The sequence below is a fragment of the Lissotriton helveticus genome, chromosome 5_1 (assembly GCF_964261635.1).
Source record: "Lissotriton helveticus chromosome 5_1, aLisHel1.1, whole genome shotgun sequence".
Lineage (NCBI taxonomy): Eukaryota > Metazoa > Chordata > Amphibia > Caudata > Salamandridae > Lissotriton > Lissotriton helveticus.
Genome location: NC_136065.1, coordinates 1,864,788,917 through 1,864,809,822, shown reverse-complemented (window position 1 = coordinate 1,864,809,822; position 20,906 = coordinate 1,864,788,917). Strand labels below are relative to the sequence as shown.

Genomic DNA, 20,906 nt, shown 5'->3' with positions numbered 1-20,906 from the left:
GGATCCCTCCTTTAGGGAGCTGTCCTCTGTTTCCCTTGAGCCTTAAGCAAAGGCCGCCAAGAAGTCAGGCGAGAAGGGATAAGAGCCTTCTATGAAGCCTCTTGGTAGGTACAAAGTATCTTACACAAAGCAATCACCAGCCTGCAGTCAACACTCACTACTGTACTGTTATCCTGAATGTGTTCAGTATATGGCTAGCAGCAAGGGAGTTTAATCAGGTGGGACTGGATAGGCAGAAGATATCTTTAAGATGATTGGGGACGTGGAATGGCTTCTGGTAAGAAAAGGGGATGCTGTAATAAAAATGTGTATACAACCTGAACCACTGTATCAAAGTGAATGGGTGCCCATTGCCAAACCTCAACCTGTTATTGAGTGCTGTGGGGTTAGCAGAATGGATTTGGGAATATTTTTTCTCTTTGCCTACCATCTGATTATGCTGTGTTTTGAATTGCTCCAACTGATGTCTGTTAGAGCTTACATTTAATTTTTCATTTAATTCCTTTTGGTTTGGGATTAGCAGCAAATGTGTTTCACCGGGTGATTCAGTGGTTAATCATGGGGACTCGGGTTGTAACGTTCTTTTAGGACCACATCTTTATTAATAGTTGGATGTAGTATGATTTTGAGAAGTTATTAAAGGAAGTTATTGATGCACAATACTAATTGACAGTTGCCAGCTGAAGTTGAAAGACGTTAGTTTTTTTATAAATACTATTTCATTGTAAGATCTACTTATCAAGGGCACTTTTCAGGATTCATTGATCGCAGGTGGAATACCTAGAAGTAAAGGGTAAGGAGAATATTTCACGGGTTGAAAAGGTAGTTAATACATCTCTTTTGCTGATCATCTTTTCATTGTTACATTGTGGTGATAAAAAGTGTCAAGCATCTGATGAGTGGAGATTTTGGTCAATGCAGCGCCCAGTTTGCACAGCTACAATGTAATTTTGAAATAATACTGATTGTTGATGCCAGTGAAATAGTTTTAAGGAAAGGCAAGCACAGTATGTATTTGTATCTATTTATTCACCAGTTTTCTTAGAATTGACCTCGTCTGAACTAACCAGAGACATTCACTTAGAACCTCAAAAGAAGTAAACTATATAAAATGCAGATAAGTTAGCTTACTTGTCCCCAGTGATGATTGTTGTATTCTCAGTGAAATAAACCATAACATGCTGCAGTATATATCCTTAACCATTGCTATTTTTATTTTAATTTTATTTTAATTAATATTGAGGAGAAAATAAAATATGTGCATAGTTGTGCTGTTAATATGAATGCGATTTGCGTTTGTGTTTTATTTTCATTCCCCTATTAATTATGTTTTATTGTTCTTTTCAGTAAGATATGCACGTGGCCCAAAATTAAAGTTCACAATCTTTTGCTGCACATACAGTAAGTTTTGAATAAGTGAAAAAATTGTGGTAAAGTTTGATAAAATATCACATATATGAATGTTTAAGTCGTAATTAGAAAGATTTGGCAGTTTGCTAGCTTTGAAATTAGATCTTAAATGCATATTTCCTTAATTTGAAAGAAATAGAGATAGGATTTGGTCCGAGAAAGGGGCGTCGGAGAAAGGCCGAACAAGATGGATTCACTTTTATGTGGCTCCTTCTGTTTAAGGTATTATCCAACTGCATCAACCTACATCAAGGCCTGTAAACGTTGACTTGGGAAGGGGGTGAAAAGCCCCCCTCGAATCATTGTTGGATCCCTTGTGAAGCACGGTGGGTCCGTGCAGCCTGTGATGGCACAGCCTCGGAGTGACTGGTAATGCAGAATTGCCATACCAGGGATGTCGTGTGCACTTGTGGTGGGCTGGACCCCGCGAGCAACGGGTCTGACATGCACTTATACTGGAGAGTGGCACCTTGGGAATGCTTTTAGGGAATGCTGTTAGCAGCAGAAAGTTGGAAACAGACCAGTGAGTGAATGGGCTAGCTGATGGTCTGGATAGTGATCAGAGGCCCACTGGATATCGGAGCCGGGAGGCGATGACCCACAGCTTTTCCCTCTGAGGTCCGTAAACCTATTGGGCCGTCTGCTCCATCCCCCTTTTCAATATTAATCCTGCTTCTATCGGCATTGACTAACTGATGGTGCATCAAACCTGGCTGTCTGTCTGTCTGTCTAAGGTTCCTGCCTTGCCATTTTGGACCTGCAATCTGACACCACACACTCCTGCCAAATGCGGACGAGCTCCTATACATAGGAGGCCGCTGTGCACCTGGAAACACTTTCAGGACTTCTCTGTGTCATCCCTGCCCCCCACTCCCCGCCCCCGACGGTTGGATAAGCATGTCAACTGTATGGGAGGTATTCAGTGTCACCATATGTGATAAATGTATAGCTAAATGTAATGAGGTCCTGCTCTCCCTTAGATCTCACCTTTCACGCTTAGAGTCAAACATTAAAGCGCCAGAGCAGGTACGTACGTAACTACACAGTGGCAAGGGCATTTTGGGGGGCGGGGGATAGATCAGGTAGGTCGCTTGCAGCCATGCTAAAGAAAGACTGGCCTGCAAATTCGGTGGTGGATATTGAGGACTCTCTATTTATTTTTATTTATTTATTAAATTTATAAAGCGCCTGGTTACACTAACTAGTGTGTCCCCGCGCTGTATCTAGCCCTAATCAACTCATTCTTAATAGATCTTCATTGGCAGGTCAGGCGGCATCCCAGTCCTAGTCCTTAGGAAACAGGAAGGTTTTTAACTCTTTACGGAATACCGGCTCTGACGTTTCCAAGCGAAGTTTCTGCGGGAGCTTGTTCCATTGTTGAGCTGCCAGGACACGAAAGGAGTGTCCACCCATTCTCACTCTGCTAAACTTAGGGACTAGTACCTGTCCCGTCCCGCTGGATCTTAACTGACGGGTGGGATGGTAAGGATCTAGCAGATTAGGCAGGTATGTGGGTCCTTTCCCCTGTAAGAGCTTTGAATGTCACCCGCTCCCTAATAGGTAGCCAGTGAAAAGATTTGAGTGCTCTCTTGGAAGGGGCCCTCCTGGGTAACAAAAGAATCAGACGGGCCGCGACGTTCTGCACGCGCTGCAGCCGTTGCGTGCATTTTGCACTGGCCCCCAGGTACAGGACATTCCCATAGTCTAGACGTGATCAAGGCATGGACCATGGTCCTTCTAGCTGGTAAAGGCAGTATGTCCAATCTTTTCCTAAGGACCCTCAGGATGCCAAAGCAGGTCCCTGCCAGCTGTTTGGTCTGTTGTTCGAACGAGATCTTATTGTCGAGCCAAAACCCCAGATTTTTCACTGGGTTCCTGTGGATAGGTAGGGGGCCCAACGCAGGGGGACACCATGCCGAGGTCCACACTGATGGAGCCTTCCCCACAATCAGAACATCCGTCTTATTGCCGTTAAACTTAAGGCAATTATTTGCCATCCACGCTGCAAGCTGCTGCAGACAGGAGATGAAGTTAGTGGCGGCTAGCTCTTTCGATTGTGTCAGGGTCACGACCAATTGCGTATCATCCGCGTAGGTCACGGCCTTCACTCCAAATGAGTCAGTTATTTTTGCTACGGGAGCAACATACAAATTAAAAGGTCGGGCTAAGGCTAGACCCTTGCGGCACTCCTTGCTTCAGGCTAATGCTCTTAGACCGAAAAGGCCCCTGTGCCACTTGGAAACTCCGGTCAGACAAAAAGGATTTCATCCAATCCCATGCTTTACCCACCACTCCTCCACTCTTCAGACACTGTAGCAATGTGTGGTAGGCTGCAGTGTCGAAGGCGGCACTGAGGTCAAGCAAAATCAATGCCGCCGTTTGACCCTCGTCAGCATATTTCCGTAAAATCTCTGTAGATAACAGAAGTGCTGACTCGGTCGAGTGGAGATGAACGAAAGCCTGATTGTGTGGGGTGGAGTAGTCCATTAGCCTCAATATGGGCTGACAGTTGGTTATTCACAACCTTTTCCGCAATCTTTGCGAAATACGGCAGTAGTGAAATGGGTCGCAAGTTCTCAAATTGCTCCATGCTCAAATTGAGCTTCTTCCTCAAGGGGAGGACCACTGCCTCCTTCCATGTTATTGGCACCTGCCCTGAGTAAAAAGAAAGCTCCAATAAGTGTCTGATGGAGGGATCTAGGATGTCCATACTGCCTTTCAGTACTTTGGGCATGGCCGGGTCTTTCGGGTAACCTGATGTGATATTATTTGCAATACCGCATAAGGCTTCCTTAGAAGGAACCCTAAAACAGTCGAGGCACTCCACATCAGAGTTGATAGGCATTTGCCCGCTAGTACACTCCTCCCTGGCCGTGTCCGGAAAGGAGGAGTAGATTTTATTTACCTTTTGAGCAAAGAACTCTGCCACCTGATTGCAGGATTTCTCCGACCCGATCATAGGGGTCGCCACACTTGAGAGATCAGATATCTCTTTATAAACTAAAAACAATTCCTTCACAGAATTATCTGCTCCCTCAATCCTGCTACAGCAATATAATTTCCTCTATGCCACCCTTGTTAGGTTAGTGACCGGATTCTGCTGTTTTTCTTCTACGAGCGAGGCTTATACGCCACCATTGGTCAATTGTCTGCCTTGTCCATCCAGTCCTACTTGGAGGATAGGGTTTTGGACTAGTTGAGGATTCACAGCACTTTTTCCTGGAGCAGCCCTTCATTGTTGATGAGATATTAGGAGTAATAAGGGAACCGACAATGGACGAGGTCCCTTGCACAAATGGTCCACCAGCCTTATTTTATAAACGATATGCTGGAGTGTTGGCCTCACATCTTCTAGCAGTGCTCAAGGAGGCGCAGCTGCATCGAGTTTACCACCCCCCTACTATTTTTGATGCCATGATAATAGCACTACTAAAGCCTGAAATTCATACCACCCCCTCTACCTCGTGAACTGTGATGTCATGGTGCTGGCCAAATTTATTGCAAACAGACTGAGATTACTGCTTCTAAAGTTGGTGCGGTCTGATCAATCGGGGTACATACTGGGGTGCGCAACAGCGCATAAATTACACAGATTATCCGCTGTAGGATGTAGACTCAGACCTAATGCTGTGGCCAAATTGTTCTATGCGTGTTTAGCATTCTACTCCTGGACTGGGAGAATCTCTGTGCTATTCTGGCTCAGATGGGGCTGCTGCGCCAATTTATAGATTAGATCGATCTCCTATATACATGTCCTACAGTCAAAGTTTGCATAAATGCCATATTATCTAAACCTACGATGTATTGCAGGGAACAAGGCAGGAGTGTCCGCTCTTCGCCATTTTCTTTATGAGGGCAATGGTGTTCCTTGCAAATAAGCTCCTACGGTACTACTCGGAGTTTGCCTTGAGATACATAATTCGCCCTATTCTCACCTTGCTATATGCAGACGATATGATGCTGTATGCCAGTGACCCGAATCGCTATCCTAATGTGCTTATGAGGAAGTAACTTCCTTTTGGGAACCTCTCTGGGGTGTTCGTTAATTAGAATGAGACGCAGATATTCATACTTACAGATAACGTAGCACACTTCATGCTGGAATTTCCCCTTGCATGATGTACGGACTTTCTTAGGTATATGAGTATCTGGATACACAGAGAAAGAGTGGTGGTGGTGAAAGAAGACTATGGTGCGACCATTGTTAAGATATCAGACCAAATAAACAGTTGGATTTCCCTCCCCTTTCCCTAGATGGCCGAGTCAGCCTTATTGAAGTGGTGATCCTCACGAAACTCCTATACTTATTAACCAACATTCCACTGCCTCTAATTAAGGCTTTCTTTAGTACACTTAAAACTGAATTGGTGAGGCTGACATGGGCAGGAGGACTACCGCGGATCAGATGGTTACTCTCATCTTCCACCGCGGGGGATTCAGGCTCCAAATTCTGAATTGATTTATCTGTATGCCCAATCCTGCTTTGGCCACTATTGACATCGACAACACCATATCTCCCCCATTTGGCAGTAGAAACAAGACAGCATGGCTACCTAAAGCTGTATCCCCTATTATTGAGAAATGCTCCACCCACCACATGTGCGATGTGTGTACATATATATGGCCAAATACATGATTAGAGTATGGGATTTGCTGAACGGGAGGGCTGGACCCGGTTATGTTTACTGTCCAACTCTACCTCTGACATAACACTCAAAGACATTGGAGCCCACTTACGGCGTTTCTACTATTGTAAATAGACAAATACTGCTACGACAGCTCAGACGGGCTGAGATGACCCCTGTGTGTGCCCATGACACAGTATAGCGCCACTGAAGGTCATCATTCACTCATGGTTTATAACGGCCGGGCCACGAGCCATAAACAGATAAATTGTATGCTACACTCTGGCCATCATGGGAGTGTGGCCCTGTGATCTGGTGCACCCTGTGCTATTCTTCAATAACATTTGCGGAGGGTGTTGGTTCCTCCAGCTTGTACGCTTTATAAGCATTGTATGCTGTCATCTTTTTGGCATGGAAAGTTTTATTTTTTTTAATATAAGGGTGGGTGTTAGACCTGTCAGCCCTTTGGGTGGTCCCTCCTATTTATTTATTTATTTATTTTTGTCCCCTTTTTGCCCCTCAATCTTTTTATTTTTATGTCTACTGGACTTTTCAGGTGTTGACCTAGGGGTTAGGTGCTCTTTGCCCTCAGTCTTTTTCCCGAGGCCTAGGTGCCTCTCTGACTGAATACATAGACACACAAAATGGTGGCTTGTAACTGCCACATTCTTACCTCAGAGACCTGAGCCATAGGATTACACTAGGAAGGTACTAGAACCTTCTGGTGGGTTCTGGTAGCCAGAGCCAGTCTATAAAAGGCCAGAACCAGGGCGGCCATTTTAGTTGTGATGGGGAGTGACCGGAGAGCTTAAGTAGAACCTGGTGAGGAGTGAAGCGGTAGAGTGGGGAGGAAAAACGCCCTGAGAGGGGGATAGAACGACCCACGTGCCGGCTACTCCACTTGGCTGATGTGAACCCCTACCTAGTGACTAAGCCCTGCCATCGTGTTGTTATCTTCAGCTCTCCAAACCTGTTAGTGCCCCTGGGAAGGATGACCCTGAACTGCTTGTGAAGAGCTATAAAATTAGCATGGGAATTCTACAGGGAGAGCAACGTTCCATGAGAGGGACTTCCCCCTTCCTTCGTGACCTGTTCTGAACAGCCCCCATAGAGAGAGTGCGGAGGGAAGGTCTGAAGCGGCACCGCTACTGTTCCCAAGTGTTCTCTGAGCCCAAAAGATCGTGACAAGAACCCTACCTGGTCGCGGCTGGCGGCTGAAGTCCCTGTCGCTACATTACTGGCCCCGAATGACGGACCCCCGCTGAGGAGATTCGGTGGGGAGGGCCCAGTTTTCAGTGGCGGAGCAGTGGGCTGTGTGAGGCGGTACCGCGGAAGCCAGTGTGAACTGACGCAGTTGCGCGCTGAGAAAGGGGGCGGGCATCGGAAGAGGCTGGTCCGCTTAGCACCCTCCCTCGCTGACGACGGAGCCGAGAGAAGCGGAGACGCGCTGAAGTACCGGCCTAGACAGCTGTGAGGAGCCTGCAGCGCTGGAGCCGGGATCGTCAACAAACTGCTGCAGCGTGGACCGAGCAAGCAGCGAGAGCGAGTGAGGTGACTGGGGCGAACGGTCTAAACCCGGTAAGGCCTAAAGTGAAGTGCGGGGCTGAGCGGGCCTCGCTACAGTCTCAAAAGCTTTGGCGGGAAGGGAGAGACAGGTTAACACGGCTCACCATAAACTAGTTAACTGACAATGACCGGTGACTCTGAACTAGCACCACGGCTTTGGGGGAGACCCCCATCTGTTATCCTGCATCAATAAAACTACCTCATGATCGTGTGACACTGTGTTTACCGTACACTTCCTGCTGGGTTAAAGACGCTTGTGGGAAAGAGACTCCTGAAGAAAGTTCAATCTAACGCTCATGGAAGCCGAGTGAAAGGGCCTGTGACAGGAGGGGGAAAGCATTGGTGGGGAGGGGGCTTTGCTTCTTTGATGCAGGGTTAATTAGAGCCTGAGAATGTCACTGGGACCAACTGTCAATGCACTGTGATTCTAGAGCAAACTACATGGCTTAGTGAAATAACATTGAGTCCTCAAGGGTGATGAACAACTGTGCATAGCTGTAAGGAAACTGTCCTTTTGCTGATTACTGTAACTAAGTCTGTAGAATATACTCTGGTACATAAGGTGCAGGAGTGCTACTGAGAGCCTTACAATTGAGGGAGAAAAATGTGTCAATGCTATATGAAATTGTGAATAGGATAGTAATCTAATGCAGAGCTGTTTAATGTGCTGAACCTAAATACTGCTGAGAAACAAGGGTATTGAAGATCTTTTATAAAACAGCTCGTATTTTCCTAAGACTGGTGTAGTGTCTTTCTTTTCTTGTGGAAGGGCGCTGAGTTACTGAAGGGTGTGACGTAATCTTTACACATGTGCCTTTGGGATAGGCCTTCCTACTTTGTGCCAAGCTACCCTATGTAGACTGGTAACCCCAGCGTCCAACATAATTGGTGGCAGCGGTGGGATTTTCCCCCTTCATTTGCATCAGCCAACGAAGGTGTCGGTGGTCGGTCTGAACCAGGAAGTGCGAGCCAAACCGGTATGGCCGCAACTTCTTCAGAGCCCATACCACTGCAAAGGCTTCCCGCTCAATTGCACTCCACTTCTGTTCCTGGGGAAGCAGTCTCCTAGACAGGAAGACAACAGGCTGATCCAGACCCTCTTCATTGAGTTGCGATAACACTGCCCCAATGCCATGCTCTGATGCGTCTGTCTGGACAATGAACTCCTTGGAGAAATCTGGGGCCCTCAGGACCGGTGCTGCACACATTGCTTGTTTCAGCTTCTCAAAGGCTTGCTGACAAGCCTCCGTCCAGACTACCCGTCTAGGTTGTTTCTTGGATGTGAGCTCAGTGAGGGGTGCCACAATAGTGCCATACCCCTTCACAAAGCGACGGTAGTAACCTGTGAGGCCCAGGAAAGCTCGGACCTCAGTTTGGGTCTTGGGGGGCTCCCAGGCCATGATTGCCTCAATCTTTGCCTGGAGGGGCTGCACTGCTCCCCTGCCCACCAAGTGGCCCAGGTACACAACCGACCCCTGCCCGATCTTACATTTACTGGCTTTGATTGTCAAGCCAGCCTGTTTCAGGGCTTGGAGAACAGCTTGTAAGTGACACAAATGGTCCTTCCAACTGCTGCTGAAGACGGCAATGTCATCCAGATAAGCAGCGGAGAAAGCATCCATTCCAGAAAGGACCTGGTTCACCAGCCGCTGAAAAGTGGCAGGGGCGTTCTTGAGCCCAAAGGGCATTACACAGAACTGGTGGTGGCCCTCAGGCGTGGAGAAGGCTGACCTTTCCTTTGCTCCATCTATAAGGGAGATCTGCCAGTACCCTGAAGTAAGGTCAAAGGTACTCAGATATTGGGCAGCTCCCAGCCGGTCAATAAGTTCATCCGCCCTAGGGATCGGATGTGCATCAGTCTTAGTCACTGAGTTCAGTCCCCGGTAATCCACACAGAACCTCAGTTCTGGAGTGGTGTCCGGTGGGGCAGCTTTTGGTACCAGAACCACCGGACTGGACCAGGGGCTGCTAGAAGGTTCAATGACTCCTAGCGCCAACATCTTGGTAACCTCACCGTGGATGCTGGCCTTCACCTTGTCTGATAGCCGGTAGTTCTCTTCCAGGGGATCCTCATCAATGGTCATAAGCATTAGAATATATTCCCGCCCACGTGCGGGACCCCGGAAACACTATATTATATGTGCCCCACATATATATATATATATATATATATATATCATGCAATAGCAGCCAAATAAAGAGCAGAGCTGAAATATGCTGTAAAGAATTTCCACCATACATGAGTAATAAGCATTAAAAACATGAGAAAACAACACAAGGTTTGTTTTAGAGACTGTTTTAATGCTCAGAAAAGCAGCAGAAATTCTCATAACTCACTGGAAGCATAGAAAGCTCCCAGGCTGCATTGCAAACACAGTCTAAAAAGACTGAAAAGCTAACCTGTAGCTGCATAGCAATAAACTGACACCATGCCTTTAAGGCACCCATGACCCCCAGTATCCCATCATGCCTCAGGGGTGACAGTTAGGTCAGTTTTTCTTTCCGGCTCCTTCAGAGAAGGACCCTGGTTACACAGCTCCACTATTTTTTCTGTTTTTGACAGAAAAAGACTTCACTTTTGACAATTTTTTGCTCTTACTTGACATTTTACATCTAGTTAAGTAAGATACTGCCTTTTTCAGTCATTTTTGTGAACATTTTCCCCTGAGAATGCCTTCACTCTTTGACAAATGTCCTTCTTGTGGCAACAAGAAGGCCAAATCAGACAATCACGACGTCTGTATCCTGTGTCTGCCTGAAGTTCATGATCCAGGCACCTGTCCTCATTGTGAACACCTGTCAGGAAGAACTCTGAAGGACAGGGAGAGGATTCGCATTTATGGCCTAGCTCATAGGTCATCAAGAGGAAGATCTCCGGTGAAGAAGGGCTCCAAGAAGACTCATACATCTTCCAGAAAGAAGTCTTCACACCTTTCACCTTCAGCGTCGGGCTCGGCGCTGAGAAAAGAACCACCGGTGGATCATTCATCGTCTAAACTACCGTCGACGGCGGGCTCGCCGTCGAAGAGAAGACCAGGTACGTAGACGACGTCGAAGGATCCAGTTCCATCGTCGAAATCCCCTCTGCCGGCATCAACCGGGCGACGTCGAGGAAGGGAACTCCGCCACCGTCAACCGGGCGACGGTCGGCGTCGAGATCCAAGACCCCTCCGCCGTCGTCAACCAGACGACGACCGGCGTCGAGGGAGGTCACCCCTCCGCCGTCGTTATCCAGGCGACGACCGGCGTCGAGAAGTGTGACTCCTCCGCCGTCGTCAAAGAAACGGCGTTCGGCGTCGAGGACCAAGACCCCTCCGCCGTCGACAGGGAAAAGTCGATCGGCGTCGAGGAGGCAGTCTCCGTCGGTGTCTCGTCAGCTCTCGGCGTCCAGGGTGCCCAATACCCCTCCGCCGTCGTCGCACAGACATTTGACGTCGAGGCAGAAAACTCCTTCGACGGTTGATCATCACCGTTCGACGTCGAGGGAAAGACCTCTGTCGACGACTGGACATCGTCACTCGACGTCGAGGCAGAGAGCTCCGTCGACGACTGGACATCGTCGTTCGACGTCGAGAGAAAGACTTCCGTCGACGACTGGACATCGTCGTTCGACGTCGAGAGAAAGACTTCCGTCGACGACTGGGCATCGTCGTTCGACGTCGAGAGAGAGGGCTCCGTCGACGGCCGGTACTCGCCGTTCGACGCCCAGACAGGGAACTCCGTCGGCGGCTGATCATCGCCGCTCGACGTGAGAGACCATTCCTCCTCGCATAGACAATCAAAGACAAGATTGTTTGATCCGCTGACTCCCCGAAAGCACTCGACGACGAGGGAAGATCGCTCGACGTCGAGGTGTTCAGATGTAGTTATGGTAACGGAGTCAGCTTCCCGTCATTCCACTTCAAGGTCCTCTGGCTCCTCAACTGCATCTTCGAAGTCCAGAAGTCCGGTGCGCAAATCTCCTGAGCGTCGGACAGAGCCTTGGGCGGATAAAGTCAGACTATCACCTAGATGGTACAGATCTTTGGACCATTGGAGAGATTCTGGGGCTGCAAAACGTATGCAAGACTATGCCAGCTCACAGCACAGGTCTCCTCTTCAGGATCTGGTAGAGGAAATGGACAAACATAGTCCTCCCAGGCGCAAATCTCCTGTGAGAACACCAACCAGATCTCCCAGAAGGCCCCGATCTCCCAGAAAAGAACCAGAGGATCGGGTCAGGTCTCGCTCTCCTAGACGGGAAGAGCGTTCAAAAAGATCAAAAGAGGAGGCACAGTGTTCACCGTAGACGTCGACGAACTCCGTCTACTTCATCTACCTCTTCTACCAAGTTGTCCAAGATGGGCTACTCCCCTACGTTGACGGACAGTCCTATGTCCAGATCCTCCCCAGTGGATGACATTGGCACGTATCTAGATGTCTTGCAAAGAGGAGATCAGAAGCTGAGCATTGAAATGTCTGTCCCTCAGGTTACAACGACAGTCATTTTTGAGACTTTACACAAAAAAGCGATCTCCCGTCCTCTACTGCCATTAGTCCCGGGGATTATGGATCCTGTCAAGGAGGTATTCCTAACTCCGGCGGCTATCAGAGCGGTGCCAGCCCGCATTCAGAAGAAATACAAACCGGCCTCTTCTGACCCAGTTTTTGTAAGATCTGACCCTCCAGCGGACTCTGTAATTGTGGCAGCAGCGAGGAAGACACACGCAGTTGCCGGTTCTTCTTCAGTCCCACCAGACAAGGACAGCAAGACTCAGGACTCCTGGGGTCGTAAAGTTTGCAACTCAGCTGCTTCGACTCTTAAGGTTTCTAGTGCGGCTGCGCTTCTGGGTCGATACGACAGAGCCTTATGGGACTCTATGGAAAGGTTCAAAGCCAAGCTGCCAAAAGAAGATCAGCAGGATTTTGAAGAGACCGTGACTGAAGGATGTCTGGTGGCGAACCAGATGATAAGCACGGCTGCGGATGGTGCTGTCCTTGCGGCGCATTCCTATTCACATGGGGTTTGTGCCAGGAGGTCGGCATGGTTGCGCCTTACAGGCCTGAAGCCAGATGCTCAGCATCGCATCCTTAATCTCCCCTTTTCGGGTTCCGCTCTCTTCGGGGAGCATGCGGACGAGGAAATGACCCGAATGAAGACGGAACTGGACACAGTGAAAGCGGTGGGCTTGGAGAAGAAGAAAGAATTCAAGCGCCGTTTCAAGACCAACAGGGGGAGAGGGGCTCAACAGAGGGTTCAAACCCCTCAGTGGTCCCAAAATAAGAACCAAGGGAAATCCCAGTTTCGAGGTAAACCCGGCAGAGGTAGAGGAGGTCACCAACAATCCTCTAACACCACAAGAGGAGGAAAGGCCTGAGCAGTGGCTTCCTCTGGCGCCGTTACCCACTCCAGTGGGAGGATAGTGCTTCACAACACCTGGCAGAGTGGGTCAGCATCACAAAGGATCAGTGGGTGCTGAATATACTGCGCAATGGATACAAGCTACGTTTCCGTGCGCCTCCGAAGAGCATCCCTCCAAAGAGCGCTTACCCTCACCAACTAAGCTTGCTCCGAAGAGAGGTGAAAGTCCTACTACAAAAAAGAGCGATAGAGGGGGTTCCTCTCGCTCAAAGAGGAAAGGGAGTTTACTCCAGATACTTTCTTGTCCCCAAAAAAGATCAGGAGGACAAGTTCAGACCAATACTCGATCTGCGACTTTTAAACAAGGTCATCGTCAGAGAAAAGTTCCGCATGTTAGCGCTTCACCAAATATGCCCACATCTTCAAGTCGGAGATTGGATGTGTTCGGTGGACCTGCAAGATGCGTACTTTCACATCCCAATTGCTCAACATCGCAAGTACTTGAGGTTTGTCGTAGGGAACAAACACTACCAGTACAAAGTGCTACCCTTCGGTCTCAAGTCCGCACCACGAGTCTTCACCAAATGCATGGCAGTGGTGGCGGCCTTTCTTCACAAGAAGGGGCTCTTCATCTACCCATACCTGGACGACTGGCTCCTGAAAGGTCCATCTCCGGTACAAGTAAAGCACGATCTACATCTGTGTCTGCTCCAGTTGCACAGGCTCGGCCTCCATGTGAACCTGGAGAAGTCAGTCCAGCGGCCTACACAGTCAATCCAATACCTAGGCTCCGTTCTGGACACAAAAGTGGGAAAAGCGTTTCCTTCGGAGGAGAGACTTTTTTCCATGAGTCAGAAATGTGGAATCCTGCTAGAATCTCGGCTTCCAACAGCCCGACAAGTAGCATCCCTGCTGGGTTCCATGGCGTCCTGCATCTTTCTCATCCCAAACGCCAGGCTGAGAATGCGTCCTCTACAGCAGGCTCTGGAGGATCAGTGGGACCAGGCGACAGGTCTTTGGGAGGATCGTATCACGCTTTCCCAAGCAACGAAAGATGCCATCAAGTGGTGGACACGGAGAAAGAATTTGCTGGTGGGGGTACAGTTTCACCAGCCTCTTCCAACCCAGTCTATAGTGACGGATGCCTCTCTGCAAGGTTGGGGAGCGCACATGGGTCCGCTTCAAATTCAAGGCCAGTGGTCTGCGCAGGAGCAGACATACCACATCAATATGCTGGAACTCAGAGCGGTATTCCTGGCTCTCAAAGCTTTTTTCCCAGCGATAGAGTCCAACTCAGTCCTTGTTCAGACGGACAATACGACCACCATGTTCTATCTGAACAAACAAGGAGCACAAGGTCTCGCCCTCTTTCTCGAGAGGCTCAGGCAATCTGGCATTGGCTCCTCTCTCGAGGCCTCACGGTAGTGGCAGTGCACGTTCCAGGCAAGTTGAACGTGAAAGCAGACGCACTCAGCAGGCACTTCGAAGATCAGCCAGACTGGGTGCTAAACTACGAAGTAGTAGAAGAGCTTTTTCGTTGCTGGGGTCGTCCAACCATAGATTTGTTTGCAGACGACGAAAACTCCAAATGCCACGCCTTCGCGTCCAGGTTCCACCGGCCAGGGACTCAGGGGAATGCTCTACTGATGGATTGGTCAGGGACATTCGCTTACGCGTTTCCTCCCCTGGCTCTGATTCCGAGAGTAGTTTCCAAGCTCTGCAGGTCGAACATGGAAATGATCCTGATGGCTCCGGATTGGCCGCGGCAGTGGTGGTACCCGGACCTTCTACATCTGTCTGTGTGTCCACACAGACGACTCCCTTGCAGGCCGGACCTGTTGAGCAAGATGAACGGGAGGATAATGCATCCCAACCTCCCATCACTGAACCTAACAGCATGGCTCCTGAGGTCCTGCAATACGGACATTTTAACTTGCCTCCGGAATGCATGAACATTTTAAAGGAGGCTAAGAGACCTTCCACGAGAGCGTCCTATGCGTTCAAGTGGAAGAGGTTTTTCTTATGGTGTAGGGATCATCACCTAGATCCGACTAAAGGACAGGAGGATGTCATCTTGCCATACCTCCTTTCCCTAGCGACTGCTGGTTTAAAATACGCTTCTATTAGGGTGCATTTGTCAGCCATAGTAGCATACAGAAAATCACCTGATCAGATTTCTTTCTTTCAGATTCCAGTGGTTCAGGACTTCCTCCAGGGGTTGAAGAAAGTGTATCCCCCTGTGCGAAATCCTTCTCCTCCATGGGAATTAAACCTGGTTCTATCCAGGTTAATGTCACCTCCTTTCGAGCCCATCCACAAGGCCTCTTTGCAACATCTCTCTTGGAAGGCGGCCTTTTTGGTGGCTATTACCTCTGCTCGCACAGTCAGCGAGATTCAAGCTCTTTGTGCGAAAGAACCATACACTGTCTCATCATAATAGGGTAGTCCTAAGGGCTCATCCAACTTTCTTGCCTAAAGTCATTTCTGATTTTCATATAAATCAGTCCATTTCCCTCCCTTCATTTTTTCCAAATCCTACGACCCCAGCTGAGCGGTAACTTCACTCCTTAGATCTTAAGAGAGTGCTAAAGTTTTATTTGGAAATGACCAAAGGGATTAGGAAAACGGATCAACTGTTTGTGAACTATGGTTCAATGCGAACAGGTTTTCCAGCGGCCAAGAGGTCCGTTGCGAGATAGATTCTTGCATTAAATTGGCTTATCAGCTTGCAGGCAAACCTTTGTTGCAGTCACCCAAAGCGCATTCCACTAGAGGGAAGGCCGCTACAGTAGCCTTCTTGCACGACATTCCAATGTCGGAGATATGCAAGGCTGCGACATGGAAATCAGTTCATACCTTTACGAGACATTACTGTCTCGAGTCTGATTCCAGGGCCGATACTCAAGTAGGACAAGCCTCTTTGAGGAATCTATTTGGGTAGCCTACGGCCTGTACAAGCTTAGTAGTTACTAGGCTTAATATAGTTATTACTGTATTGTTACTCCTTTGCCCGCAGGGAGATGAGGTGAGGCTCGCTATTCTATTCTAATGCTTATGACTATTGATGAGGATCCCCTGGAAGAGAAGGATTAGTTACTTACCTGTAATCCTAGTTCTCTTCCAGGGGTATCCTCATCAAAGTCATAAGCAACCCTCCCGCCTCCCCGGGCAAAGGACATTCTTTAATAAGGAGATATTGTTAACCTATTTGTTACTGGGTTTATTTTCAGCATCCGAAAAGAACAACTGACCTAACTGTCACCCCTGAGGCATGATGGGATACTGGGGGTCATGGGTGCCTTAAAGGCACGGTGTCAGTTTATTGCTATGCAGCTACAGGTTAGCTTTTCAGTCTTTTTAGACTGTGTGTTTGCAATGCAGCCTGGGAGCTTTCTATGCTTCCAGTGAGTTATGAGAATTTCTGCTGCTTTTCTGAGCATTAAAACAGTCTCTAAAACAAACCTTGTGCTGTTTTCTCATGTTTTTAATGCTTATTACTCATGTATGGTGGAAATTCTTTACAGCATATTTCAGCTCTGTTCTTTATTTGGCTGCTATTGCATGTTTTTTATATATATATATGTACATCTTTTATATTTGAGTGTATATATATATGTGGGGCACATATAATATATATATATATAATATTTCCGGGGTCCCGCACATGGACGGGAATATATTCTAATGCTTATGACTTTGATGAGGATACCCCTGGTAGAGAACTAGGATTACAGGTAAGTAACTAATCCGTCTTAGACTTCACTGGTGGGCTGTCTCCAGTGTCCACATCATGGGTACACAGGTGGGTCCTTCCCGGGACAAGGGAGAACAGCGAAGAGTACTGCTCCAAGACCTGGCGGCAGTCCTCTCGCTGCTCAGGAGTTAGGGATGGGGACAGAATCACTCCCTCCACCGACCCATCCTTTTCCCGCCGACCCATCCTTTTCCCGAGACGAAAAGAGATCAGGGAGAGGCTCGCTTTCCGCTTCCTCTGCTCCATCAGTCACCATCATCAAGATGACCTCGGGCCTCTCGTGGTGGGGTTTGAGGCGATTGGCATGTAGCACCCGTAGGGGCTGTCGAGGGGTCTTAAGATCCACCAGGTAGGTGGCCTTATCCTTCTTCTCCATCACCTCAAAGGGGCCTGTCCAGCGATCCTGGAGGGCACTTAGCTCTCCAGGTTCCATCACCAACACTTTTTGGCCAGGCTCCAACTCCACAGGGTGAGCGTTGTGGTCATACCACTCTTTCATCACTGCTTGGCTGGCTTCCAAGTTGTCAGAAGCTTGCTTCCACAACTTAGCCATTTGGCTCCGGAAAGCCAGCGTGTAGCTCACCACCTCCTGGGGAAGCTTCCTGGGAGACTTTTCCCATCCATCTTTCAACAGGCTGAGAGGTCCACGCACAGGGTGCCCATACAGAAGCTCGAAGGGGCTGAAGCCCACTCCCTTCTGTGGCACTTCCCTGTAGGAAAACAGCAAACAGGGTAGGAGGACGTCCCATTTCCTCCGCAGGCTCTCAGGCAGACTTCTTATCATGCATTTCAAGGTCTTGTTGAATCTTTCCACTAGACCATTGGTCTGTGGGTGATAAGGAGTGGTGAACCGGTAGGTCACTCCACACTCCTTCCACATAGCCCGCATATATGCTGATATGAAGTTGGTCCCCCTGTCGGACACAACCTCCTTGGGGAAACCTACTCGGGTAAAGATCCCCATCAGGGCCCTAGCCACTGCAGGTGCAGTAATGGTCCTCAGAGGTGTTGCCTCTGGGTACCGTGTGGCGTGATCCACCAGAACCAGGGCGGCCATTTTAGTTGTGATGAGGAGTGACCGGAGAGCTTAAGTAGAACCTGGTGAGGAGTTAAGCGGTAGAGTGGGGAGGAAAAACACCCTGAGAGGGGGATAGAGCGACCCACGGGCCGGCTACTCCACTTGCCTGATGTGACCCCCTACCTAGTGACTAAGCCCTGCCATCGTGTTGTTATCTTCAGCTCTCCAAACCGGTTAGTGCCCCTGGGAAGGATGACCCTGAACTGCTCGTGAAGAGCTATAAAATTAGCCTGGGAACTCTACAGGGAGAGCAACGTTCCATGAGAGGGACTTCCCCCTTCCTTCGTGACCTGTTCTGAACAGCCCCCATAGAGAGAGTGCGGAGGGAAGGTCTGAAGCGGCACCGCTACTGTTCCCAAGTGTTCTCTGAGCCCAAAAGATCGTGACAAGAACCCTACCTGGTCGTGGCTGGCGGCTGAAGTCCCTGTCGCTACATTACTGGCCCCGAATCACGGACCCCCGCTGAGGAGATTCGGTGGGGAGGGCCCGGTTTTCAGTGGCGGAGCAGTGGGCTGTGTGAGGCGGTACCGCGGAAGCCAGTGTGAACTGACGCAGTTGCGCGCTGAGAAAGGGGGCGGGCATCGGAAGAGGCTGGTCCGCTTAGCACCCTCCCTCGCTGACGACGGAGCCGAGAGAAGCGGAGACGCGCTGAAGGTCCGGCCTAGACAGCTGTGAGGAGCCTGCAGCGCTGGAGCCGGGATCGTCAACAAACGGCTGCAGCGTGGACCGAGCAAGCAGCGAGAGCGAGTGAGGTGACTGGGGCGAACGATCTTAACCCGGTAAGGCCTAAAGTGAAGTGCGGGGCTGAGGGGGCCTCGCTATAGTCTCAAAAGCTTTGGCGGGAAGGGAGAGACAGGTTAACTCGGCTCACCATAAACTAGTTAACTGACAGTGACCAGTGACTCTGAACTAGCACCACGGCTTTGGGGGAGACCCCCATCTGTTATCCTGCATCAATAAAACTACCTCATGATCGTGTGACACTGTGTTTACCGTACACATCCTGCTGGGTTAAAGACGCTTGTGGGAAAGAGACTCCTGAAGAAAGTTCAATCTAACGCTCATGGAAGCCGAGTGAAAGGGACTGTGACAGGAGGGGGAAAGCATTGGTGGGGAGGGGGGGTTTGCTTCTTTGATGCAGGGTTAATTAGAGCCTGAGAATGTCACTGGGACCAACTGTCAATGCACTGTGATTCTAGAGCAAACTACATGGCTTAGTGAAATATCATTGAGTCCTCAAGGGTGATGAACAACTGTGCATAGCTGTAAGGAAACTGTCCTTTTGCTGATTACTGTAACTAAGTCTGTAGAATATACTCTGGTACATAAGGTGCAGGAGTGCTACTGAGAGCCTTACAATTGAGGGAGAAAAATGTGTCAATGCTATATGAAATTGTGAATAGGATAGTAATCTAATGCAGTGCTATTTAATGTGCTGAACCTAAATACTACTGAGAAACAAGGATATTGAAGATCTTTTATAAAACAGCTCGTATTTTCCTAAGACTGGTGTAGTGTCTTTCTTTTCTAGTGGAAGGGCGCTGAGTTACTGAAGAGTGTGACGCAATCTTTACTCATGTGCCTTTGGGATAGGCCTTCCTACTTTGCGCCAAGTTACCCTATGTAGACTGGTAACCCCAGGTCCAACATAATTGGTGTCCAGCGGTGGGATGAGAACTGTGTTTGCGTCCACTCTATAGTAACCTAGTGTACTCCACAGGCCTACACCTGGAGTCTTCTCCTGGCGGACTTCCTAATTATTTCTTTTGGTTTTTCCAAATTTCCTCCTGGCGGTGGGTGGAGGTAGCTTCTAATTACCCTTTGAACCAATTCCTTCCGGGTGGTTGTCCCTAACACTCTTTGGCAAAAATGGAATTCGCATTGGAGGAGTTAGAAACCTATACTGTGGCTCAACTCAGAGAATTGTGTCAGAATATGGGAGTGTTTTTCAAGCATGGTGCTACGAAGGGGGAACTTCAAACCAGCTTGAGGGCGTGGGTGGCAGCTCATCCAGATGGGAAGGAGGAGGAGGAAACAGACAGGGAAACGGTCATCGGGGTAGATGTGCTGTTCCAATCTGAGAGGGAGAACTTACTGACAGGTCCCAGAACACTCTCAAGAGAGGGCAGCAGTGTCTCAGCGAGAAGCTTGACTGAAGCCGAACTAGCGGACAGGAGGGAAAAAAGACAACTAAAATGGGAGTTAGCCAGGTTGGAAAAGGAGAAGGAGGAGCAGAGGATGGCTCACGAGTTGAAACTCAGAGAGTTAGATCTCAAGGTCCTACAGGCAGGGACTCCCAGTTCTCCAAATGGTGGCAGTGAATCAAAGGATTTGTTCAGGGAACCCAGACCTTACCTACCTAAGGATGTAGTCGCCAGCTACAGTACAGGGGATGACATCGCCAAGTGGCTGGCCGCCTATGAGGTCTCTTTAAGAGCCCATGGGATACTGGAGAGAAACTGGGGGGGTGGCTTGTATAAGTACATGCCTCCTACAGGGAGGGATACCCTCTTGGCTCTAGAGCAGGGAGAGCAGACCCACTACCCCACCATGAAAGTGGCGCTAATCAGAAAGTTTGGACTGACTCCAGAAAAATACCGTCAAAAGTTTAGGGGTAGTCACAAACTAGGCACACAGAATTGGGTGGATTTCTTGGACTACGCAAAGAAGGCATTGGAGGGCTGGGTGCAAGGCAGCGAGGTAGAAGACTATGAGGGGTTGTATGACCTTATACTCAAGGAGCACCTACTCGAGAAATGTTTTCCCGAGCTGCGTCAACACCTGGTGGACAGCAAGCTGACCAACCCCCGGAAGCTTGCAGAGGAGGCGGACATCTGGGCAAGTACCCGGGTGTCCTCAAAGGGGACTGGAGGGGATTCTCAAAGGGTCGGACAGGGCGCCCCCCAGAAGAAAGAGGGGGGAGATAAAGAGAGGGAGTTCTCCAAAGGCCCCCAAAACAGTTTCCAGGAAAAGGGAACAGGATTCACCCCTATGGCTAAAGCGCCCAGAAAACATCATCCTGGCCAAAGTCAACAGCCAAGGGTTGTCCACTGCTTTGAGTGTGGTGGTGTTGGACATTATAAGGGAGATGTCAAGTGCCCAAAGAGACCACCCCCTCCCACCGGAGGAAAA

General features: G+C 49.1%; 1 protein-coding gene across 1 annotated transcript in view; it reads left to right on the top strand.

The window, feature by feature from the left end:
• TMEM106A (transmembrane protein 106A) overlaps window positions 1-20,906 on the top strand; it is a 332,818-nt gene that overhangs the window by 294,029 nt on the left and 17,883 nt on the right. Inside the window, exon 7 of the mRNA XM_078645301.1 lies at window positions 1,348-1,401. Coding sequence (XP_078501427.1) covers window positions 1,348-1,401 — 54 coding nt within the window. The remainder of the gene's footprint in view (window positions 1-1,347; window positions 1,402-20,906) is intronic.